General features: G+C 33.0%; 3 protein-coding genes across 13 annotated transcripts; 2 read left to right on the top strand and 1 right to left on the bottom strand.

Moving 5' to 3' along the window:
- Window positions 1-206: 206 nt before the first annotated feature.
- Window positions 207-13,809, bottom strand: Lig (ubiquitin-associated protein-like lingerer). 5 transcript variants are annotated; one of them, XM_072892696.1, is made up of 15 exons: window positions 13,614-13,809; window positions 11,894-12,070; window positions 11,241-11,604; window positions 10,793-11,047; window positions 9,947-10,140; window positions 8,686-8,934; window positions 7,999-8,316; window positions 7,434-7,865; window positions 7,164-7,352; window positions 6,862-7,072; window positions 6,581-6,783; window positions 5,293-5,502; window positions 5,087-5,206; window positions 4,527-4,802; window positions 207-4,442 (listed from the first exon to the last, which is right to left on the bottom strand). In XM_072892696.1, the coding sequence occupies exons 2-15, from the start codon at window positions 12,017-12,019 to the stop codon at window positions 4,194-4,196; spliced, it is 3,396 nt and encodes a 1,131-aa protein (XP_072748797.1). In that variant the 5' UTR covers window positions 12,020-12,070; window positions 13,614-13,809; the 3' UTR covers window positions 207-4,193. The 5 variants fall into 5 exon arrangements, with proteins under 5 accessions (XP_072748797.1, XP_072748801.1, XP_072748800.1 ...); XM_072892700.1 differs by having other exon boundaries at window positions 5,293-5,463; XM_072892699.1 differs by having other exon boundaries at window positions 9,947-10,113.
- LOC140666027 (mediator of RNA polymerase II transcription subunit 23-like) lies at window positions 13,272-15,661 on the top strand. 7 transcript variants are annotated; one of them, XM_072892739.1, is made up of 5 exons: window positions 13,272-13,358; window positions 14,543-14,600; window positions 14,818-15,062; window positions 15,143-15,272; window positions 15,417-15,657. In XM_072892739.1, exons 2-5 carry the CDS (start codon window positions 14,556-14,558, stop codon window positions 15,537-15,539), a joined length of 543 nt encoding a protein of 180 aa, XP_072748840.1. In that variant the 5' UTR covers window positions 13,272-13,358; window positions 14,543-14,555; the 3' UTR covers window positions 15,540-15,657. The 7 variants fall into 7 exon arrangements, with proteins under 7 accessions (XP_072748840.1, XP_072748836.1, XP_072748841.1 ...); XM_072892735.1 differs by lacking the exon at window positions 13,272-13,358 and adding an exon at window positions 13,858-14,013 and having other exon boundaries at window positions 15,417-15,658; XM_072892740.1 differs by lacking the exon at window positions 13,272-13,358 and adding an exon at window positions 14,079-14,348 and having other exon boundaries at window positions 14,818-15,008; window positions 15,417-15,661.
- A 1,677-nt stretch (window positions 15,662-17,338) lies between these two features.
- Window positions 17,339-25,029, top strand: Med23 (mediator complex subunit 23). Its single transcript, XM_072892695.1, has 12 exons — window positions 17,339-17,681; window positions 17,846-17,903; window positions 18,121-18,365; window positions 18,450-18,582; window positions 18,727-18,909; window positions 20,082-20,369; window positions 20,559-22,704; window positions 22,811-23,050; window positions 23,295-23,454; window positions 23,572-23,859; window positions 24,008-24,214; window positions 24,671-25,029. Exons 2-12 carry the CDS (start codon window positions 17,859-17,861, stop codon window positions 24,807-24,809), a joined length of 4,074 nt encoding a protein of 1,357 aa, XP_072748796.1. The 5' UTR covers window positions 17,339-17,681; window positions 17,846-17,858; the 3' UTR covers window positions 24,810-25,029.
- Window positions 25,030-25,836: the final 807 nt, after the last annotated feature.

The raw sequence follows: 25,836 nt of genomic DNA, 5'->3' as shown, positions 1-25,836 counted from the left end.
ATACAATATAATTATTGTACGGTCGATTCGGGCAAAATGTCATCAATTTCAAAATAAACACACAGTATCTTGTGTGTGTGTGTGTATATATATACCGTTGTAACCTTTATAAAAGGATCTTGTGACTTATACTGGGAAAATAGCTGGAAGAATCTTGGTAATAGTTTGAACGCAGGATCGAAAAAGACAAATTTGCACCACGGGTATGTAAATCACCAAGAGTTCTTTAATACATTTATTCTTATATATCCATATTTATACACAGTAGTAGCTATTATTATTATTATTATTATTATTATTAATTATATAATAGCGATAGTGGCGTAATGCATTTTGCATTCGCATTCAATCGGTTAATATTTGACAAAAATACAAAAATTATTAATGTATAATAATTATATATCAGAACAAACGTGCTTACTCTGAATCTCATCTTTCTTTTTTTTCTGTTTTTTTTTCTCAACTTCTTCACATCATATTTTGCATCCCTTCTCTCCCTTTACTTTCCATTATAGATTACACTTAGTATACTGTATTTTTTTTCTTTTTTTTCTATTACCCTAGATTGATTCGAGTATACACGAAAAGTGCGATTGGACTAAAACATACACTAAGACAAAACGAAAACGTTACTTGTGATTCTCTCTCACAACTTGGTTTCATAAAGTCGTTTTTTTTTTTTTTTTTTATTGTGACGCCCGGCTATGTTCGAACGTGTATATTAAAATCAGTTGTTAGTAGTCCACATGTGCTCGTTGGGACTACCACGAAGACAATGTAGTCCGATGTTTTGTTTTCTTTTTTTTTTTTCGAGAGTGACGAGTATACATATTTAAATTTTTGTATCTCCGAAAAAAAAAAACAAGGAAGCTAAACTACATTTGGTCTTCAAAGTTCTTCAAAACGCATCCTATATACTCATACCGCATTTATACGAGTTTATGTATGTGTGTGTATTTATATATTTATATATTTATATATATGCAGTCGCTATAACGAGAGTTTACTTACAACTATTTACTTCTCGCTTACATTAGCGGTATCTCGTAAAGCTTTGACGACCGTCTCACAGTCGACCGGCCCATTCGTGCTAGAAGAAACATTACTCCTCACGTTTATATTGTACACGCGCAAACCGTAACAATTCTCTCTAACAGCACCTTCGTGAAAACGCTTTTCACGTACATTTTACCTTTCGTTCATGCGTTATACTTGACCGTATTCTTGCTCTTTTCTTACTTTTCTCTTCTCTTTTTTTTCACTCGGAGAAATATCTGCGATCATTCATTATTCACAATGCAAAAATGTAAAGTATGTTTTCAAAATATGTGTATGTATGTGTATGTGTATGTGTATGTGTATGTGTATGTGTGTGTGTATGTGTTCCGTTGGTCAATGTATTATATTTCGTTCCGATTAATATGTATACAGAGTATCTCTATAATCAGTGTACAATACTTTAAGAATAGTCCCGGAGTAAAAAGGAGTCGAAAATCCTAATATAAAAATATCGAAAGTCACAATAGTTTTGAATTAAATGAGTCGCCTGATATCGCATAGATGATTACTTGTTATCAATTCTTCAGCTGTATATTGATTAGTAATTATGCAGCTGATAATTAATTATGCACAGCTAAGTTTGTTTCGTCGCTTTTCATGGATGCTATATATATATATTATGACAAGTAATTAATATATTGACAAATTGATTAATAAATTTTAATATTGGATTTAACAAATTTGTTCAATTTTTTTAAAATTATTTTTTTATTAGAAAAATATTGAGAATAATTTGTATGATGGAATAGTTAAAATTATTAATCAAATTTTAATAAATTTGTCAATATCAACCGATTACCATATGTATTATATGACATTAACAAATCGACAAAATAAAATGTGCAAACATCAATCACACACTATAAATAGCGATAAATATTAATAACAAATGACAAATCGTAATAAATGTATTCTATGCGATATTAAACGATCACAACTTTGAACAACTTTGGCTATTTATAATTGAAAAATCCCGACATTTTCGTAGAAAGATTTTTCATCATTTTACTTCCAAAATACACTATTAAAGTATCGTATATTTATGAGATACCTTGTATAGTTACACAATTCGTGCCTCTTTCAACACGAATAATGCAATATTAACGAATGTGTACACCAGACGGAATCGATTCCTTTTTTTATTATTATAATCTCAATGAAAAAGATACAAATATCGCTACTACTGCAACGTCATTACTTTATTCTCATTTGTCTTAATAATTTTCATATCTTCTTTATCTTGATCATTTTTGTCGACTTCTCCAACAAAGATTTGTATAACTCATATCTATCGTATTAAATTGTACGATTCTGTTTATTGTTGCAATAGAAATCATTACATTATTTCTCTGCACACATCGTATGCTTTGAGCGAACGTCTATTTTTCGAGTAAACTATAAAAAGCTGCGACTAACACTTTTGATTTAATAACGTCATTAAGGCTTTTCAAAAGCTTCGTGATATAAAGATCAAAATTCGTTAATCTAATAGAGCCTTAATCTTTTCGTTGAAACAAATTATCTAATTTCTTTTTAATACATTTTTTAAATGCACTAATATATGCCAAATGATGATCCGTAACGTTTTTAGATATGTCTAAATACTTTTCAACAAACTTCAAGATAATAATTCTATAAAAAAAACTAAAGCCTTCAAATGTAATTTTTATAAACTAAATTATTTATGATTACCAATTATGGTGTCCAGTTGCCAAGTTAGTTAGTAAATAAATGAAAAACAAAAAATAATACATTAGTTTGAGAAAAGTGATATATTCTACAGGTAAATCATAATCAAGAGATTCTGACAATATAAAACAATCTCAATTGTTGTCAATCTTACGAAAAATAAGAATAGGTCTGTATCGTTTTACGAAAATCTGGTCAAATACAGAAAGAGAAATAAAAGTAATATATAGGTACAAAAATAATAAAAGAAGCAGAAATATTTAGTTGCTACGTTTCATACTGTGGCATATTCAATTTTTTTGTAACAATATTGAAAAATAATGTGAATTATATGATTCTCTGTTGGATTTAAATTATATAAATTTCAATAATGGTATGATCGTAAAATACGTACATACTTATTTTCAGGAATAATAGAAATCAATTCCAGTCATAAAAATTTGTTCAAATCAAATGTATGCAAGTGCAACAATTGCAATTTTCACCCAAGATCATTGCAAATATACCGAAAATAAGAACGCTATAAATTTATATATAAAAATTTACGTTTTCACACGTATATCTTTATTCTCGCATTTTTAAGCGACACGCTATCACAAAGATGCGTTTTTTCCATATTTATTAAATCAAGATGCTTACATTATACACGAGAGAAAAAGAAAAGAGAATATAAAGACACGCTATGTATCATTCTTTTTAGCAGTCGATACAATATATTCGAAATTGCACTGTAATATACAGACGGGAGATCTAGTGCAAACTCAACGGATGTTACCGCTCTCTTTTCCGGTGCGTTATCACGACAAATCACTAGCTTCGTCGCGACGTGCCCGAAATGTCATAAATTTTATGACATAATTATGTCATAGGATTTATCATCATGATCGATATAAACGATGATTAGTCTCCCGCAATCATCGTTATAAACGCTACAATTTCATTTGGCACGAGTGCAATTCGCAATTGGAAAGAATATGCAAATTATTATATGAAATTTGCATGTATCATTGCGTAAAATGCAATTATTTTGTTGTAGTACCGCACTTTTACTCTAATATCTCTGTATTAAGTTTGCGAGAATGTGCTGAAATAAAGAAATAAAGATCACAATTGATTAATTCATTATCGCTACAAACCATTGGAGGAAGCATCCGGTTAATAATTGCATATACCTTTCAATTTTCAAAAATATTCACTCTTTATTCCAATCTCATTGACGTCGCCAATTGTTGAAAATATATAACAAAAGAAAACAATAGTATATTATCTCTTTTTTTAAGTCAAAATATCTTTCTTTCCGATATAAACACGAGTCAATGCGGAATGAAGAGTCAAAGTCTCGTACCATCTGTATTTCACACAACTGTGGCAAACGACTTAATTTTTCTACTAGTAAGGTGTTGTATTAATTCGCCATGCATGTGTGTCAAGTCCGAAGCATTATTTTAATTGCTGCCGGTCCAATAACTCGGACTGTATCCAGGCTTTGCTTGAGCTTTATTTTGTGAACTCGTGTTGGACCTCTGGCCTGTGCTGTTGCCGCCGTCCTGATGCAACGGTTGATGCAGTTGATGCGGTATAGTCGGGATAAACAGATGTGGCGTGCCGTAACCACCAGGCAAGCCAGCGTTTTGGCTACCCGTGAGACCGAACGGTGGCGGCGTAGCCGAATGGAAAGCTTGCTTTTCGTAAGACTGAAACAAGAAAATTAATTGTTCAATCATATACAGGAGATAAGATTTCAACATCTACGATTACATTCATAAGATATTACTCACGTTTACTTTTCCAAGAGCCACGTGACTCTTAGCGTACATCGTGGCGCTGATATCCGTCGCGGAAGAGCCAGCGGTATTAGTATTTCCCGTGGAAGTGCCAGTTTTGCCAGTTTGAGTGCCAGTGTAACTGCTGCCAGTGCCTTTGTACTCTCCGGATGGACCGGCGGAAGCTAACGCGTCGTAGCTCGCGCCGGCGCCGTAACCAGATCCGTAACTACCTGGCTTGGCACTGTACGCGCCACTATTTGTACCAGCGTTTCCGGCCGTCGCTATTTGCTATACAACGTAATAAAACCGATATTAGTATCGATTCATATTAGTATTAGATATTAATATCAACTCGTATTAATATTAGATATTAGTACAATTATGTTAAATGTAGAAGAGTTCTCCTATTCTCTCCTATGCGAAAGGAGAAGAGGAGATTTAACTTTGAGATGATGTTGAAGAAATTTTTTGGGACTTGAAGAGTTTAAATTTTATTACAAAGGGTAAATCAATAGTATTGATACCTAATATTAAATGTCTTACTTATAGCATCTTACTAATATTTTACTTACCGGATAAATTGCCGGGGTTCCGTACTGAAAACCTCCCGGCATAATTCCGCTGCTGTACGTAAACGCGTACGCATATCCCGGAGGAAGAGTGGGATTCATCATCGGTTGTTGCGTGGCAGTCTGCAAATTTTTTTTTTTATAAACTTTTTGCAAAGTTTTTGTAATACATTGCGTTATTATTTTCAGAAACAATCAACGAGCCTCACCTGCTGCGACATAGTGGAAGGTACCGGCGAAGCATTACTGTCGTTTCTGGCGAACCTGGCGTCACTAATACTGGTATAGGCTCCCTGAACTCCTTGCACACCTTGAACGCCTTGCACGCCGGAAAGCGCGTCACCTCTACCACCACCAAGACTCGTAGCGGGACCGGTTGTCTGATAGCCCAGGGCCGCGTCATAGTAACCAGTAGTTGGCTGCACGTTAGTCAGGGAAACCAAACACAAAACTACATGCATACACTGTGTACTCCAAATACAAGAAGGCTAACTAACGTCTATAGTATCTACGCGTACTTAAGGACAAGTAACATGCGGTTTTGGATCTATATATATATATATATATAGATAAAGTAAAGAGATGTTTAAAAGTGTTGTATTTATTCGCGGGTAAAACTACTGCTCGCGATAAATCAAACTATAAATTGCATGTGTGTGTATATATATATATATATATATACAAATATACTTGCTATCATCATCTCACATTCTTTCCATATTTATATAGTTTCAAAAATATCCGAATAAAACAATAAGAAAGGAAAAGAGAGGAGAGAGAAAGAGAGAGAGCTACAAAGTGTAAGAAACTTTTATCGATTACTTTTACGCATCACCACGCGAGAGTACAATGCGTATTCTCATACAATTTCAGACACATGACATTACTCGTACACATCAGCCTACAGTGAACTCAAGACAAGAAAGGAAGAAAAATAAGCCAAGATAGATCGGAGATCGAAACAATCATCTCAATATGGTTAAAAAGTCAAATGCAAGCCCTAGTTCTAAAAATACTTCTTCCACCCCCTTTTTTTACTGTTGATAAAATATGTTTGCATGGAATAGCATATCGAAAACCCGATCTGTCTTTATTATAAAAGTTTCATAACCATTTCATAACAAACTACAAACTTGCTACAAGGAAGAACAGATTTACATTATCATCGTGAAGGCATTCATACAAGATTGAAAAAATTTCGGTAAAAATATTACGAGCAGCTACCAAGCAATAAAGAAATGATTACTTTAAGAGAGTTTTCGTACTAAATATAATATAGGACAGAGTAAGCATGCTTCTCGGATCAGTACACACTTATGATCATTTTTTCCTTCTAGATATATATAAATTGCATACGTGAGATTAATCAACGACCGATTGACTAATTATTCTGTTTCGTGTATATTACTCCAAAGAAGCTTGTTACTTACGAACGATGCATTTATACTATGAATAATTAAAGAAACAAATGAACTGATTGTTCGAGAAGTAACTGACCATGTGAGGTATCCGCTGTTGCACCAACTGCAAGTCTTCATAGCTGTACACGGGTTGCTGAAAAGCCGCATACGCCGGTACACCGGCCTGGCCCATGATGTACTGATGACTCAGCATCGGAGTCATACTTCCCGCTGTGCCACCGCCTGTCATATTGCCGCTGTTGCCCGTCACCACTCCGCTCGACGTACTTTTCGGTACAGCTGATTGAGAATACACGTCCGTTAATAGAATTACTGAAGAGATTTTAATTTTGCGATTTTTTTCGATCGTCTACTAACCATTAGAATTTGTTACTTTGGTCTGTGAACTGTTGACGGAGGCTGAAGTGAGACCTAACGTTGGTGCGCTAGTCGTCGCGAGAGAACTGTTTGACGTCGTCGCGCTGTTTTCGTATTGCGAATCTTTCGTCGCGGTGCTGTTTAGTTTGTGATTCGCGTGGGACGTCGCTTGTGGTTGGCTAGCGTAGCTGCCATACGGACTAGCGTAGACCTATCGAGAATTAATCAACATTTACGTACGTAAATTTATGTTGTAACTTAAAAAAAGTGTGCTAGAAGATACAACAGGAAGTTGTACTTACAGACTGTGCGGCGCTTTGATAAGCACCGGAACTCTGTGTTATCGGCGACGTAAACGTCGTAACAGAAGATTGATAAGCAGGCTGATAAGCTTGATATCCAGCGTTACTGTTTGATACCGTGTTAGTCGCTACAGATTGTGCATATTGCGATGTTGTTGCCGCTACATATCCGCTCGTAGGTTGATAGACCTACCGAAAAAAAAAGCAAATAGTTTTAAAAATTATTTTCATAATCAAATCGTCAGTTATTCGAAATCAGATAATTATTACCTGGCTACTAGTGGTGGGTTGATTGTAACCGGAAGTTACGGACGCCGATGCGGAAGAAGACGCTTGATTGAACGTCGACGTATTGGATTGCGGGAACGACGTCGAGTTGTAACTTGCCTGCGAGACCGTCGCTGTCGTGGAATAACTATTTGTACTAGCAACTGACGCATTTTGGAAGGTGGACTGCGAGGACTGGTTGTTCGAGTACGCGTTATAAGTGCTTGGCGTACCACTCGACGGTTGGAATGACGATTTCTGCGACGGCTGATAGGTTGTCGTACTGCCGTACGTCGGTGCGTTTCCAGGCGAGACTTGCGACGTAAAGTCCTGCTTAGTTATGTCCAAGCTTTGGCCGGTGCTACTGCCACGAGCGAAACTTTGAGAACTGATCGCATGTTCGCTCGATACTGGCAGATTGTCGGTACTTGATAACTGAAAATTTCATATAATTATGCATATTAAAAATTATCATATATGTATACTTGGTATTATATATATATATATATATATATATATATATATATATATATATAAATAGTGCGTCAAATGACAAGAGTGAACTTACTATCTGAGAGCTGGCGTTGAATGGTGCGGTGGAAGTCTGCGTCGTTTCAATGTCGAGCGAATTACTTGTATTGGCAGTGTTTACAGTACTCGCACCGGAAGTTATGTCGACGCCAGGAATTGTACTATTTGTGGAATTATATTTTTCGTTTGCCGTACCGTCGATAGAGCTCGAATCACTACCGAATTCAAGCGCACCGAATTGTACATCGAGAAATCCTATTCCACTATTCACCGCGTCGCCCGGCATCTCTACAGCGCTCGATGGTATCTTTGATGGTGGAGGAACTCTCGGACGTTGTTTTGTTTGTCTTTGGGGCTATAAATATAAACGTATATGTATATATAATGGTGTAATGATTTTTATACATATTTTATATAATACATACATATATTATACATAATATTAAAATTATTTTAAGGTTTTAGATTTAAAAGAGAGATATGAAAAAGTTGATTCAAACATGAAAATTGATTAAACTAATAAAATCTCGATAATTTTAATTTCCTTTATACTTTCATGGATATCACAGTTTCTACTTTTAAAATCTGTCCACTATAACAGCACACAATTTCTCAGATTAGAATATAACATAAATGAAAAAGTTGCTTTTCATTTCTAGGACTTTTCCACTCTTTTAATATTTCAAAACTTATCGGGATTCTATTATACAATATACTACAATACCTGACTAGACATAGATGATGAAAACGACGTTTGTCCAGCCGCTTTTAAGTTTTCGCTCGTCTGTTGGGTAAGCTGCGTCAGATATTGTGTTTGTGCTGCTGTTAATACACCACTGCTAATAGCACTAGGTTGTTGTGACAACTGCATGGTTGGTAAGCCTAATACAGTTTGCTGTTGCGGTTGCTGAGGTTGTTGCTGTATTAAACTTTGCTGCTGCAGTGCAGATATTTCTGACAATTTTGGTAGTTCCTATAAATTGTATTGAAAAGTATCATTAGAATATGAAGTAAATAAATGTATATAATGTCCCACACAATCACTGTATATTTTTCTTTTAATATCTTCTTTTGAAGGTAAAATATGATTTCGACAAAAATCCTAATATAGAAATATTAAAAATCACATTAATTTCTTAGTTATAAGAATTCAAAGGCTAACATCGCAAAAAAATTGCACGCTTAGGTTTGTAATTATACTTATACATGTACTAATTTGTCATTCGTTTTCATCAGAGTTGATATGGATTTTAACTTGTACAGTTAATTTTTAGCAAATTCGATTGGACTGTACGAGATACACACAAAAATTATCATACACAAATTTACATTGGCATAATTAATAAAAAATTAATATTAAGAATTATTATTGTTCAATACAAATGTTGCTAATAATAATTTATATTATTATAATTTTATATTTATATTGTAAATTTGTGTACAATTAAAGATTATTGTACAATCTTTAATGTGCACCAATGCGCACTAGTATATCCAACCAAATTCGCTATTTATTTCATCGCTTCTAATGTGTAGATATTACATATACTATAACAAGTAGTTAATATATTGATAATTAATAAATTTTAACATTAAATTTAATAATCCCGTTTAAATAGAATAATTAATTTTTTGAAAATTATTATTTATTTATAAAAGTATTGAATAATTTGTATAATACATGTAAGTTAAAATTTATCTAAATTTTAATCATTTATAATATTAGTCAATTACCATAATGTATGTACTACCCACACATAAGAAAAAAGAACAAAACAATATAAAATGCAGTAAAAATTAATATCAAATGATTATAGCTTTTTTTAAACTAGTAATAGACAGTGATAAGTATAATTACAGATCTGAGTGTACAAGTTTCATGCAAACTTGGATCTTTTACAGTTCACAAAATTTTATAGAATAATTTTATAAATTGTATGGTTGTATGAGACAACCTTATTTCTAAGTATCTTATAAAATCTTACTTCTTGCTGGAGCAACGATAGATTGACGCCTTGACCCGATTGCGTTGGTGGTATTTCCTGAGGCTTTGGTTCTTCTAAAGCAGGAGGAGGTTCAAGGATGTTCGCACTTGGTGTAAAGACCTTAGTGTCCGCCAATGATCCTGTATATTCCTCGTTGTCCCAGTCTTCTGTAGAATCCAAGTTATTCCAAGCATCTACATACAAATTATCAATGTAAAAAAAAAAAAAAAAAAAAAAAATAAAAATAAAAAAAAAATAAAAAAAAAAATAAAGTAAAATAAATAAATAAATAAAATAAAAAAATTAAAAAATAAAAAAAATAATATTTGTATATACATGTATGAAATATATATGTAATTTATATTTATATTATTATGGAATCCATTTGGATGTCATTAGATGATATCTTAAATTTGTAATATATTTTCTAATTTTGTAATGGTTCTGTTGATGGTGTTTTTATTGACAAATTTTTATCTTTGTGATCTAATTTTTTTACTTGTGATAAAATCCATAGAAGAATCATCTATAGTAGAAGTAATTTCATAATTTTTGATATATATATATATATATATATATAATATATAAATACCATATTACTTTTTTGTATGTCATATAATTATTATTTATTTATTTACTAAAGAGGATGCTAAATTGAGACTTAATGTATTTATAAGATAATTTCATTAAACGATAACTTTACATATATAATTGTATTTAATTATATTTTATATATATATATATATATATATATATATATATATATATATATATATAATCACTTGACTGTAACATAACTATAATTTGCAGACAAGACAATTTTGATCAATGCAAATTAAGACTTACCCATTTTTGGTTCCTGAATACTCTGCTGCTGCTCTTCACCTGTCCAAGTGTCAATCGGTCGATTAAAGCTATGAGCGGCTGAGCCAGACGCCGGGTCATTGCGATTTGCGAACGTCCTTGGACCAAGACTTCTACCACCACCACGACCTCCACGACCCGATCTTCCAGGTCCACCTCTGCCTCTTCTGCTGTAGCTGCCGTCGCGAACACCGTCCTCCATGTTCCTTTCATTCTCCTTGTTTTCTCGTCCGCGCCCTATATTGGCAAACAAAAGATTTATGAAGATTGTTGTTTATAAAATAACAGTGTAAAAATTCCTTTAACTATTGTACTTAATTTCAAATCTTGTTACAAACATGCAAGAAAGAAAAGGTATATATGCATGTATGGTTATTCCTAATAATAATAAATAATTAAAATAATAGGATTGAAAAAGAGTTCAACCAACATCCACGATTGTCGTGATTAACACGGCCTCGCATACGCGGAGCACCGCCACTTCGTTGATTGCGTCGTTCTTCCCAATCGCCACTCTCATCCTGACCACCCGACTGATCCGCATTCTGTTTTGAACCGCTAGGTTGACGCGGCTTCTTCTTTTTAACTTCCCATTCTGTTTTGACTCCTTCTAGAAGATCGTTGACAGCACGATCCAAATCTCCATCGCTATCGTGCAAAGCCATAATCACTTCATCCTCCGAACGTCGAGTCATATCCATTACTTGCTTGATACGTTCCTTCAGGATAGGATCCTCACCTCCTGCCATTCTGGTGTCGATGATTTGTGCGTGCCGGATCTGATTAGTGTTTTGCTATATAACAATCGTTGGAAACAATTTTTCTTAAAATGTTAGTTGGATAATTTTAAGAATGTTATCTGACATTTAGTCATTTAACCAAATGATAAAATGAAATCAAAAGATAAAATATTTTATTACAAAAGAAAGTCATCTTTTGTGTTAAAGCTATCAGTTTATCTACAATACGTAGTTCAAATATTTCTTATCAGAATTGTTATAGATCTCAGTCGCTAGACATGTTGCATACATTTTTATAGACTTACATTAAATATGTAAGATAAATGGAAGTGTTTGTACCAACCTGAGCCTTGTCATGTTTCGTCGAATCTGATTTAGTTTGATGGTGATCTGATTTGCCGTGTTGTGATTTGTTTTTATTGGCGCCTCTTCCACCAGAGGACACCAAAGATTTGTTGTTTGAACTCATTGCCAACTAAAACCTCACAGTATCACACTATGTACACTCTCTATTTACAGTCTGAAACAGAATATGTTTGCTATTATACATGTATATACAATTTGTGTTGTTCAACATTAATTATTAAATTTTTAATAATGCAAAAATTATGTATGTTTATTTTAAAAACAATGTAATAACAGAGAATCCAAAGTAATTAAAATCTGAACATAATAAGCATCTTGTTTCATATAAACTATAACTTTCCAAGTATAAATGTGTAATATCATAAACCAATCGATAAATATCCTTCTAAAACTCTTAACAAAATTAATTATTTATATCCTTTTTAATAGCATTTTACGAATCAATTTTGTCTCCATATAAGTTAATAAATAAATATATATATATATTTTACTAAAAATTAATTTCTTTTTAAGAGCTTATAAAATTATCGTGCAAAACAAAGAGCTGTTGCATGAGACATCACTGATACTAGAAGTAAAGTGAATTTAATTAGTGAAAATCTAAACGCCTGTATATAAAAACTGAACAAAATATTACTCCTATTAAATAAAATTTAACAAAATATTACTATTATGCTACTAAAAATGTCCAAACTAATACAATTATGTACAAAGTGGATCTTTTCGTGCATGCAAATATAAGTAAGCTTGAAGAGAGACGCACGGAGACTCGTGAAAAAGCAAGACCCTAAAGGTTAGGGTCATTTAATATCGATGAACGGAAGATACGTGAAGAATTCATTAACGATGACGAAAGTTATACGGAATGCATTATTATCGCCACGACGATTTACCGCGATAGGAACCGAGCCCGCCTCGCTTTCTTTCGTCGATACGTGGAACGATGCGCAAATAGAGATTTCCACCAAGTGTTTCGCAAGTCTCCCAGGACAATCGTGTCGAGGGATCCGCGGCGGGAAACCCGCGTTGTCGATCTTCGCGAGGAATTTCCGCGAGAAAATTGCAATGGTGTGACCGATCGTGGCGAGAAAGAGAGAGAGAGAGAGAGAGAGAGAGAGAAAGAGAGAGAGAAAAAGAGAGAGAGAAAAAAAGAGAGAAACACTTTGTCGGGCGCGTCGTCGATCGCTGGCACGCCGTTATTGCACGGATGTGAAAAGGTCTGAAGGTGCGAAGAGACGAAAAGAGGAGAACGAGACGAGTAGAGACGAGTAGAGTAGAGTAGAGTAGAGTAGAGTAGAGAGAGAACTCGAGCTCTCTCGTGTTGTGGAGTTTCGGACGCGGGCCCGCGGGCCCGCGTGCGCGCGCGCGCAAATTCCTCCGAAGGAGGAATAGTTTTTCACAGGGCCATGTGCACGGTAGACGCCATTTCTGGCCGACGTGAGGTAAGCTTGTCAAGCATCGTCGCGATGGACTCCCGACACGGTGAATCTCGGAATGGCCGTGCCTTCCGAAAGGACGATCGCCTCGCTTGGGTAAACTCACACGGTTGTTACTCGTGGACGTGGTGCACGCGTGCCTCGGTCGATGGGCGCGACGGGGTGCGGAAGTGGAAGCGTTCGCGGGACTCACGGCACCTCGGCGCTTGGGGCCGTGGCGCGCGTAAAACTACGAGAAAAAACAATGAATTCGCCTCGTACCTGCGTTAATGCGCTCAAAACGCAGCTCGGTCACGTGACCGCGGGATCCCCCCTTCCCTGATGCACCAGGCACCTAACCAGCGCCTAAACAGCGCACCGCTTCCTCGCTTTTTATCGGAGGCTCTCTATACGCGCAGCCTAATATCCATCAGGTCTAGCAACCTGAAGCGAACTGAACTGAAAACTGAACCGAACTAAACTGAACGCGCCACGTTTCGACGCATTTCACCGCCTGCCACAGGCAATGTCCGGAAGTACCGGAAGTTGCATAGAAATCCTTTCGGCTCCTGCACACAGGACGCGCGACAAAAAAGCGACGTGATAACCAATCAACTTACAACTTTTCTATAAGAGAAAAAGATTGATTGGCTATGGAGATCCTCAAGGGAGAGCTGGAAACGTAAGGTTCAGCTTCTGATTCGTGCGGCCATTTTGCTTCAGAAATTACTAGATTTACCATTTTGGATGAGTTTAGTTCGACTGAAAGCGTCTATCTTATTACTTGATACATAGATGTATAATAAATATAATTAATAATATTATTTGATACATAGATGTATAATAAATATAATTAATAATATAATTAATATAATAATTATTAGTATAATTTATTATACGTCTATGATAAGAGTGTGCGGTTGATTAGCTAAAATATCCTTGGTAATACATCCTGTATGCAAGAGCTCTATAATGAAATATGAACAAGCTTGTTGAAGATATTTGGGATAATTTTGAGTATATATCGCGCGGTTATGTATGATTAGTAAATATAATTTTTTAACGCCGTATTAAAATTAATGTTATTTTTAGAAAAGTATATGACGTAGAGAAAAAATATTTATTTCTTTTACAAAATATTTAATCGATTATTTTAAGTTATATTTTACTTATATTTTGTTTATTAATTAAAATGTTTTGTATGATTATAGAAATACACAGAAGATGAGTACTGAAACGCAGATTGCAAATATAATAAATGATATTTTGGTAAGTATTAAAAAATATTGCTTTTAGACATAATATGTGTCTATGTATATATATTTATTTATTTTTTTTTGTTTGTAACTTTATTATGAAACCTTGGACACAATCCTAATTTTAAGATCAAGATATAAAAAGGAATTAATAAAATATATCTTATTTTTTCTTTTTTTATATATTATATATATCTTATATTTTATATATTATATCTTATATATTTCAGAAAGTTGAGGCGATAGAAGAAGCATTTAGTTGCGTTCTTGTTCATCAGCCTGGTCATGAAAACGAGAAAATAACAACATGGCAAAACGATTTAAATGGAGTTATAGGTGGATTAACAAAGGAAGAGCAGGAAACTGCTGTTCGTCAGTTTCTTTCGATGACAGCAGCTATGACTAACCATAAACGATTACAGTTATTATTATCATTGTTGCAAAACTTAGTACAATCAAATTTTTTATCTGCTAGGTATATTTTTAGATAAAGCTTTTGTTTTTATCTCTATTTCCTTTTCAGTATATTAAATTCTTTTATGAATTTTTTTTCAGATTAGTATGCAAGTATATTTTGAGTGATGAATTACAGTATCAATCGGAAGACTTTTGGGTCGAATGTTTTGTTCTCATTCGACATATCATTGATAGAGTTGATTATAAAGAAGTTAGAGAAATCATGAAAGTAAGTTTTGATTAATAAATAATTTATATCATATTTTTAATGTGCATGTCAAACATTACAATACTTCTTACAATCTCGATTTAAAAAATAATGAATATTTAAATTATTTATAAAAATATACTTATTTTCTATATCTTTTTGTAGCGATGTAAAGAGAAAGTACAAACTATGCCAGCTCAATTAAATGAATCAGTACAACCGCAATTAAAAGCTTTAGAGAATGTTGTTGAATATATTTTTGATAGAAATGCAAAAAAGTATTTATGAAGGATTTATTATGTTTGCCTCGTAATTCAATGAAAAGATCTTTATGGGCAGTATGCATTGAGAGAAATATTGTACTCTGACGAATTATTCGTACATGTGTAAAATAAGAAATGATATATATATATATATATATATATATATATATATATTTTTTTTAAGTAATAAATAAAAATTTTATTGTATTTAATACTAATTTTCATTATTTCAACACTTTTTATAAAAGTTATTAGGTTCATACAAAATAGCGGACGTTTTCCACGAGTGACTCTAAACTCATCCAAAATGTTACATTTAGCAACTGAAGCAAAATGGAAGATGTTTTCCAGACTCTTCCTTGAGAGTTTTTAATTAGGACTGCGTTCCGATATTCACTGCCAGTACTGAAGATCTATTATTTACGTCACGTACACTATAGATTTTCAGTACTGGCAGTGAATATCGGAATGCGCCTTAGGTCTGTTCATTTTAGCTGAACTTGATGCACTAGTTCAGGGTTTAGTTTTTTCCTTTTGCATTGAAAGTGCAGCCAGTTCAGCTAAAACAAACAGACCCATTGGCTATTGCGTTGTCTTTTACTGGCAAACGTTATCGCGTCCTATGTGCAGAGTGCTATGTGCAACAATTATGGCTGTGTTCCAAAGTTCACGCCAGCATATCGTCATCCAATATAGATCTTGTTTACATCAACATGCTTTAATACGCGTACTATATACTACTGGCCAATTACAGCCATTCCATTCTTTAGAAGACTGACTATGATTGGCTAGTACTTAGTACGCGTATCAAGTGCAGTGTAAATTAAGCTAATAAAGAAAATGGATCATTTTCTTATGCTAATGGATCAATTAATTTCTTTATACATTTGCGTATATACACTTAAAGCCGGTTCTACAATAGCTGTCGTAAGTCGGATGTCGGAAGAGTTGACCAATCATAGTTGACTTTAGAGAAGAATAATCGAATATGATTGGGCAACTCTTCCGACATCCGACTTACGACAGCTATTATAGAACCGGGATAAGTTTGTTTAGATAGACCCTCTCTCCGAGTTCTAGTTTCAAGAAATGTGTAGCCAATCAGCTTGCAGCTTTCTTGGAAACGGCAATTTTATTGGCTACACATTTTTTGAACCAAAATCTCGGAGTGAATTCTGTCATTGTGGACACAATGCTTTAACAAAGAAAATTAAGGAAGGAAAAGATGAATTTCCCGGACGTTATTATCGATTATGTTTACACGTCACCCTAAAGTCTATTTTAAAGCAGGTTGTAACCGGTAACTTATACTTTAAACCATTAGAAATTGACCAATTATATTCGATTATTCTTCTCACATTCTTTGTAATTGGTTAATTTCTTACAATTTATAGTATAAGATATCACTTACAATCTATATAAATCAGGCTTTAATCAGGTTTAAAGCCACAGTACAAATTTTTGCATAAAGGTAAATTTTCACGAGCCGCTGAAACCGATTGTTTGAGCGACAAAAAGGATCGTGACTAAAAATAAAGGGCGTTTTCCAGCAAACGACACAGACGGCACAGTGTCCATTAGTGTGAGGGAGAACATTCGTTATATCTCACTTACACTAATGGACACTGTGTGACACTGTCGCCTGTGTCTTTGCTGGAAAACGCCCAAAGATATCAATTCGTCATTTTTAATAAGAAATTTGATTGGTCCATTTCCTTATGTACGTGCTAATGGATCAATCAGCGTCAATAGCGCTTCTTCGAACACACCCGTTGGCATTCCATCCTTTGACTATACATATACTTGTATAGTCAAAGGTTCCAGGTTTCACCAGTATTGAAAACTTATAGTGTACGTGATGTAAACTGTAGCAAATTGCGGAAATTAACCTGAAAATAGCGGATCCCAGAGTAGAGAACAATTTCCGCCTCACTCCTCACTCTTCCTTGAATCTCTCTGGACTCTACCTAAATACGCGATAACGGCAAAAGCAACGTGACAGCCAAACGATTTACAGCTTGTCCGTAAGAGCGAACAGTTGATTGGCTAAAATATCCTTGGTAATACATCCTGTATGCAAGAGTTCTATAATGAAACATGAACAAGCTTAGTTGTTGGAGATAGTTGGGATAATTTTGAGTATATATCGCGCGGTTATGTATGATTGGTAAATTTAATTTTTTAACTTTGTATTAAAATTAATGTTATTTTTAGAAAAGTATATGACGTAGAGAAAAAATATTTATCTCTTACAAAATATTTAATCGATTATTTTAAGTTATATTTTACTTATATTTTATTTATTAATTAAAATGTTTCGTATGATTATAGAAATACACAGAAGATGAGTACTGAAACGCAGATTGCAAGTATAGTAAATGATATTTTGGTAAGTATTAAAAGATATTTCTTTTAGACATAATATGTGTCTATGTATATATATTTATTTATTTATTTTTTTTTGTTTGTAACTTTATTATAAAATCTTCAGCACAATCCTAATTTTAAGATCAAGATATAAAAAGGAATTAATAAAATGTTATTTTTTTCTTTTTTTATATATTACATATATTATATCTTTATATATTATATCTTATCTATTTTAGAAAGTAGAGGCGATAGAAGAAGCATTTAGTTGTGTTCTTGTTCATCAGCCTAATAATGAAAGCGAGAAAATAACAACATGGCAAAATGATTTAAAAGGAGTTATAACTGGATTAACAAAGGAACAGCAGGAAGCTGCTGTTCGTCAGTTCCTTTCGATGGCAGCAGCTATGACTAACCATAGACGATTACAGTTATTATTATCATTGTTGCAAAACTTAGTACAATCAAGTTTTTTACCTGCTAGGTATATTTTTAGATAAATGAAAGTTTTTGTTTTTATCTCTATTTCCTTTTCAGTATATTAAATTCTTTTATGAATTTTTTTCAGATTAGTATGTGAATGTATTTTGAGTTGTGATAAATTACAGTATCAATTGGAAGACTTTTGGGTCGAATGTTTTGTTCTCATTCGACATATCATTGGTGGAGTTGATTATAAAGGAGTTAGAGAAATCATGAAAGTAAGTTTTTATTAATAAATGATTTATATCATATTTTTAATGTTCATGTCGAACATTACAATACGTCTGACAATCTCGATTAAAAAAATAATGAATATTTAAATTATTTACAAAAATATACTTATTTTCTATATCTTTTTATAGGGATGTAAAGAGAAAGCACAAACTATACCAGCTCGATTAAATGCATCAGTACAACCGCAATTAAAAGCTTTAGAGAATGTTATTGAATATATTTTTGATAGAAATGCATGCTTATTGCCAGGTTATTTTATTGTTAATGAGATACAGAAAGCTTATCCTGATAGCAAAAATTGGCCTCATTGGGTAAGTAATCAAATTTAATCATATTGAACTAAATAATATGAATATTATATTTCTAAATTAATATAAGATTTAAGAATTAATAAAATTTAATTAATAAAATTAATAAGATTTTAGAATTAATATAAGATTTGTAAAAATTATTTACATATTAAAGAATCCCTCAAAATATGTAATTCTAACAAGATTTGCATAGAATCAAATTAAATTTTGTGAAACTATATCCAATTATATATACAATTTTAAACAATTTTAATAAGTTGTAAGCTACTTTGTTGTTGAGATAATAAATAGATTAATTTTTTATAATATAATTGATTAAAGACAAAATTAGAATTAATTAATTTTTTAACTGACAAATCAAAATTTTTTTATGAATATTATTGAATAAAGATAAAGAAGATAGTTTATGAAAAATTTAAATACTTTAAATACTTTATAAAATTTGCAAAAAAATATTACTGTTTTTTTCACTATTTAGTTTTACATGCATATATATATATATATATATATATATATATATATATATATATATATATATATTAGGACTGTGCGATAAACAAATTAGTTTCGAAATCGGTAGGTAGAATCGAGTTAAATAATCGTCACACCAAAACAACGGATTGTGAAATCAGTAACATTATTCGATATCACGTCATGAAATTCGGAAAAATCAATTTTGAAATTGGTGCACATATTCGATTTCGTGTAACTATTTAACTAGTTTATTTAATTAAAAAGTTACTTAATATACAATAAATTTAAATACTAAATTTGATTACTAAAATATTAAAACTATATTATAAATAATATAAAACTATAAATATTATAATTATATAGGTAGAAGTTTAATAAATTTAATCAATTCTAACATATAAAATAATATATTATTACGTATTATAAAATATTTATTACTTTTTTTATATAATAATCAATACAATTTTTCGCAATTATAATTAACATATGTGTTTATTTATAGCTAAGAATATTAGCTAGTGCGGTATCGAATAATGTTACTGATTTCGCAATCTGTTGTTTCGGTGTGACGATTACTTTAACCGATTTGCGAATCAATTTTTGATATCAGTTGTTTCGGTATACCGATTACTTACCTCGATTCTATCTACGGATTTCGAGACCCATTTTTTGCAGCCCTAATATAGATTCTATTTCAGAAACTGGCAAAATTGCTCTCTAATTTTGTTGAAACTTTTCGAACCACTGCGCAAATGGTATCTATAGTAGGGCATTCAAAGATGTTACCAGTAGTTGAACATACAGGATATGCAGATCATTTGATTAATCCTTGGTTGTTGGATCCTACTTCATTGAAATTTTCTTTAAAAGGAAATCTACCTTATAATCCAGATTTACTTAAACCTCAAACAGAATTGCTTCGATATGTGTTAGAGCAACCATATAGCAGAGATATGGTCTGTTCGATGCTTGGTTTACAAAAACAGGTAAGACTGTTAAAGTAAAAAAAATAAGATAGATATTGACGATATGTAAAAATTATTGAGAGATAGAAATAAAAGGAAATATGTTTATGTGAGATTTATTTTATATAGTTTTACATAAATGCATTTTTCAAGTTATATGTATTAGAAACACTATGTAATGATTTTAATACATTTTTATTTGTATAACAGCACAAGCAACGATGCATTGTCTTGGAGGAACAACTGGTGGAACTAGTCATACTCGCGATGGAACGGGCCGAGAACGAATCTTTACCGGCGGAAGGAACCGATGGGACTGTTGCTAATCATTGGGTGTGGTTGCATCTATCCTCACAACTTATCTATTTCATCCTCTTTCAATTTGCGTGTTTCCCGAGTATCGTCATGGCAATACACGATAAATTGGCGGGCAGAGACTTAAGAAAGGGCAGGGATCATCTGATGTGGGTTCTTCTGCAATTTATTTCCGGCAGCATCCAACGAAATCCATTGTCGAATTTCTTGCCCGTACTGAAACTGTACGATCTTCTTTATCCAGAGAAGGAACCCTTACCTGTTCCGGATTATACTCAGGCATTATGCACTCATCAGATGGCTATTACATGTATATGGATACATTTGCTGAAGAAAGCTCAATCCGAGCCTGTTTCTAACATTCATAGACCTATACCGCACACACTGAAGGTCCATCATGAGTTTCTGCAACACCTAGTTATGCCAAATACGTCTCTCTGTATGGGTTCGGATTATCGAATCGCACTCTTGTGTAATGCTTATTCGACTAATCAAGAATACTTCAGTAGACCAATGGCAGCTCTAGTCGATACTATTCTGGGTACACAGAAGAATCAACAGCAGCAACCATTACAAACTTTGCAGAATACCGCAGCACTGGCGAACGGCCCAACTACACCACTTTCGATGTCTATCCTAGATTCATTGACCGTACATTCCAAGATGAGTCTGATTCACAGCATCGTCACGCATGTGATCAAATTGGCGCAATCCAAGAGCAATATGGCGTTGGCGCCGGCGCTGGTCGAAACCTACAGCAGATTATTGGTATATACAGAGATTGAAAGTCTTGGTATCAAAGGATTTATTAGCCAGTTGTTGCCGACAGTTTTCAAATCGCACGCCTGGGGTACGCTGTACACCTTGCTGGAGATGTTCAGCTACAGAATGCATCACATCCAGCCACATTATAGAGTCCAATTGTTATCGCACCTTCATAGTCTTGCAGCAGTTCCACAAACTAATCAAACGCAGCTTCACCTGTGTGTCGAAAGCACGGCTCTCCGACTTATTACTGGCCTTGGTTCGGCGGAAGTGCAACCGCAACTATCTAGATTCCTGTCAGAACCAAAGACTCTTGTGTCCGCAGAATCAGAAGAGCTAAATCGAGCTTTGGTATTAACGTTAGCGCGTTCTATGCACGTGACTGGTACAGGCGCTGACAGTCTCAGTGGCACGTGGTGCAAGGAATTGCTGAACACCATCATGCAAAACACGCCGCATTCTTGGGCGAATCATACCTTGCAGTGCTTTCCGCCTGTGCTGAGCGAATTCTTCCAGCAGAACAGCATAGCAAAGGAGAACAAGCAGCAGATTAACAAAGCGGTCGAGGAGGAGTACAGAAATTGGTCATCTATGAGCAACGAGAACGACATTATCGCACACTTCTCCGTGCCTGGCACGCCGCCTTTGTTTCTATGTGTCTTGTGGAAGATGATATTAAAGACCGATTGTATCAGTCCTATCGCGTACAAAATTCTCGAGAGAATCGGCGCCAGAGCATTATCGGCTCATCTTAGGAAATTCTGCGATTACTTAGTATTTGAATTCGCGAACAGCGTTGCTGGTCAGCACGTCAACAAATGCGTCGACAGTATCAACGACATGATCTGGAAGTACAACATAGTGACTATCGACAGATTGATACTTTGTTTGGCGTTACGAACTCAGGAAGGCAATGAGGCACAAGTGTGCTTTTTTATCATACAGCTGTTGCTATTGAAAGCGGCGGAATTTAGAAATCGGCTGCAAGAATTCGTTAAGGAGAACTCACCGGAGCATTGGAAGCAATCAAATTGGCATGAGAAGCATCTCGCTTTTCATAGGAAATTTCCGGAGAAGTTTGCGCCTGAGGGCATTATAGAACAGACTAGTGGCGGACCTAGTCAGTATCAAAGTTTACCCGTATACTTTGGGAACGTCTGTCTTCGTTTTTTACCAGTTTTCGACATAGTAGTACATCGGTATCTGGAGATACCACCTGTTATCAAAAGTTTGGAGATACTGTTAGAACATTTAGGCTGTTTGTATAAATTTCATGGTACGTTAAATTATCAAATAAACTTTTTTTTTAATAATGTGCAGATTACAAAGCAAATCAAAATTTGTTTTTACCGGAAATAATTACAATTTATTAATATTTTCAGATCGACCCGTCACATACCTTTACAACACATTGCATTATTATGAAAGGAAATTGCGAGATCGACCGTTGCTGAAACGTCGATTGGTGTCTGCTGTTTTGGGGTCCTTACGAGAAATCAGAGCGCCAGGCTGGGCGCTTTCCGAAGCTTATCAAAAGTACATGACGCGCATTGGTGACGACGCAGTGCAATGGATACCAGAATTGGATTATTATATTCGTCTTGTACAAAGAATTGTAGAAAGTAAGGCAACAAAAGTTTTTGTTGTACATGATAAGTCTTATCTCTAATTTATTGATTTTCAAATGAAAAAGATGTAGCTTCTGATATAAGATGTTTATAATCTTAAAGTTTTTTCCAAAGATTAAAATTGAATAAAAAGTTTATTTTTATATTGATATGAATTTTTTGAGAAATTTGAAATTTGTTTAATAAATATGAAACATAGAAAGTGATTTTTTTTAACGGTGTACATATATGTTAAAAGCAATGTCTGGTACGGCTCATTTCCCTGCTACTGATTGGAGGTTCAACGAATTTCCAAATCCAGCGGCACATGCATTATACGTGACCTGTGTGGAACTTATGGCTCTTCCAGTTGCTGCAAATTTAGTAGCGAATTCTCTATTGGATGTTGTCGCTAAAGGGTAATGTTGTTTTTTTTTTATTTTTAAACTTGTTTACAATGATGTTACTAACTCAGCATAATTGTAAGCATTGACTTTTGTATGTATAATTTTATTTATTATTTTTATCCTGCATAGATATACCGTCGTGCCATCAGACGAGATACATTTGTGGATAAATTGCGTCGGTTTGCTATTAGCGGCGTTGCCGGAATGTTATTGGTCAGCATTACATGAACGTTTAGTGGAGACCATCAGCAGTCCTGGCCTGGTTAATTGGCAATACAATAACTTGACGCCATTTCAGATGTTTAATTTCAACACTACGCATAACAGCTTACTAGAAAATAAATATAGTTACATGCTTGCACTAGCACATTCAGTATGGCATCATGCAGGTGTAGGGCAGATCACAACAATGCCTCAGTAAGTACTGATTTCATATATAAAATGAACAAGTTTAATATTTTCATAATTTAGAAATAGAATTCTATTATAGCATTATTATATTCGTTATTTTATATTACGTATTCTTATTGTATTATGAATTAATGAAAAAAATATTTTTTTACAGGTTTATCAAAGAGAAACTGCAGCCAGTTGTGAGCAGCGAAGAACAATTAATATATGCTTGCCATTTGATTGGCCCTACATTAGCGAGATTTAATGCGGAACGACCACATTGTGTAGTTGAACTTACCGTCTCTCTGTATGAGATGTTGGAACGAGTTGACCATACTCAAACACATTTAAATTATATGGATCCCATTTGTGATTTATTGTATCCTTTACATATATATTTACTAATAAAAATATTAGGAAACGAGAACTGATATCTTTCGAGTGAAATTTTATAGAAATATATTATTTGTAATTTTATATAATCCTGTTACTACTTTATATGTACCTTCTATAATCTTTTAGTTGGCTATATTAGATGAAAAATAAATATTTTTATGCAATCATTTTAATATCATAAAAATTTGACGGACTACTTATATGCATTTACACGTGTGTAAAATACTCTCAATAATTTTTGTCAAATATCTTTATTATTTATTATATAACAGGATTATATAAAATTACAAATAATACATTTCTATAAAATTTCACTCGAAAGATATCGGTTCTCGTTTCCTAATATTTTTATTATTAGATCAAATATTTTTACAATCACAGATTAATATGTATATGTGTCTTTTTTATTTATACATGTTTTCCTTAATGATTATAACAGATATCACATCAAGTACATGTTTGTTGGTGATATGATGAAGAATGAAGTGGAATGTATTATTCGAAGACTGAGGCCTGCATTGCAAATGAGGCTGCGTTTTATCGCTCACATAAATGTAGAGAAAATTCATACGTCCTGAGACACAATGACTCCCGCTACTGCGGGAATAACACCGTGACGTGCGCAATACAATTTTCCGGATTAAATATTATAATCCGGTCATTCCAAATTTAGAATTATTAACACGAAATATAAATAAGTATTAAAAAATGTATATTTCTTTTATTTTACGAAACGTTTATCTTATACTTGATAATCGATTATTGTATACGCGAATTAATAAAATGTGTGTTCGACTACGTGAGCTTTTTTTCTTTCAATATATTTCTTACTTTAAATGTTTATTCTTTTAAACTTGCACTTTTTAAAGAGAAAGAATTCCATGTTTATATTAAATATTTAAAAAATTCTTTGCTTTAACGTTTTTATTGATATCCTTTAATGTGTGTTTTCTCGATATGTATATAAATTAGACCATATAAATTTTTGATGTGTTAAAAATATAGGTAAGGTAAAGAAAAGTAAATGAATGAAAATTTGTACTTATATGTGAATGAATGTTGTGTAAAAATTTTTACATTAAAAAATTTTTTTATTTAAATACACTATGCATAACCATATATTTACTGTTATATTTTTTATATTAGTACAATTCCTTTTATTAAAAGTTTTTAATTAAAATATGAGATCTTTTTATAATTTATAATTCATGAGTATAAAATATGATTTGCTTTAATTTCATTAAACTTTTTTTTATTAAAAGTGATTTTAGATTGACGTTTTTATATTATTAAAACCGTAGTTTGAATAATAACGAAACATTTGTTCTTATATTATAAAATTATAAATTTTATAATATTTTAAATGTTTTAATGTGTTGACAAAAACAAAAAATTTGTCATATAGTCGGGTTCAACGATTTATCCAGATATTTTTTTAACCTAAGCTTCTTTTTTTAGGGAAGTTCTCGAACGAGATAATTAAAATAAAATCTCGCGTGAAATGAGATTTATTTAAATACTTTGTATCGAATTCAACTTTTGATTATATATAATTTATATGTCTAATTCTAATATATAATTTATATGTCTAATGTAAAATATATC

Source organism: Anoplolepis gracilipes, chromosome 5 (assembly GCF_047496725.1).
Source record: "Anoplolepis gracilipes chromosome 5, ASM4749672v1, whole genome shotgun sequence".
Classification (NCBI taxonomy): Eukaryota; Metazoa; Arthropoda; class Insecta; order Hymenoptera; family Formicidae; genus Anoplolepis; species Anoplolepis gracilipes.
This window is presented reverse-complemented; position numbering and strand designations above follow the sequence as displayed.

Excerpts from the sequence above, each read along its gene's own strand:
- Lig (XM_072892696.1), bottom strand. The coding sequence starts at position 12,019 with ATGAGTTCAAACAACAAATCTTTGGTGTCCTCTGGTGGAAGAGGCGCC. Across the intron at positions 7,866-7,998 it reads TCAACGCCAGCTCTCAGATA|TTATCAAGTACCGACAATCT; the intron begins GTAAGTTCACTC and ends TGAAATTTTCAG. Across the intron at positions 7,353-7,433 it reads AACCCACCACTAGTAGCCAG|GTCTATCAACCTACGAGCGG; the intron begins GTAATAATTATC and ends TTTTTTCGGTAG.
- LOC140666027 (XM_072892734.1), top strand. The coding sequence starts at position 14,311 with ATGAACAAGCTTGTTGAAGATATTTGGGATAATTTTGA. Across the intron at positions 14,601-14,817 it reads ATATAATAAATGATATTTTG|AAAGTTGAGGCGATAGAAGA; the intron begins GTAAGTATTAAA and ends TATATATTTCAG. Across the intron at positions 15,273-15,416 it reads AAGTTAGAGAAATCATGAAA|CGATGTAAAGAGAAAGTACA; the intron begins GTAAGTTTTGAT and ends ATCTTTTTGTAG.
- Med23 (XM_072892695.1), top strand. The coding sequence starts at position 17,859 with ATGAGTACTGAAACGCAGATTGCAAGTATAGTAAATGATATTTTG. Across the intron at positions 23,051-23,294 it reads TGTACAAAGAATTGTAGAAA|CAATGTCTGGTACGGCTCAT; the intron begins GTAAGGCAACAA and ends ATATGTTAAAAG. Across the intron at positions 24,215-24,670 it reads GATCCCATTTGTGATTTATT|ATATCACATCAAGTACATGT; the intron begins GTATCCTTTACA and ends TGATTATAACAG.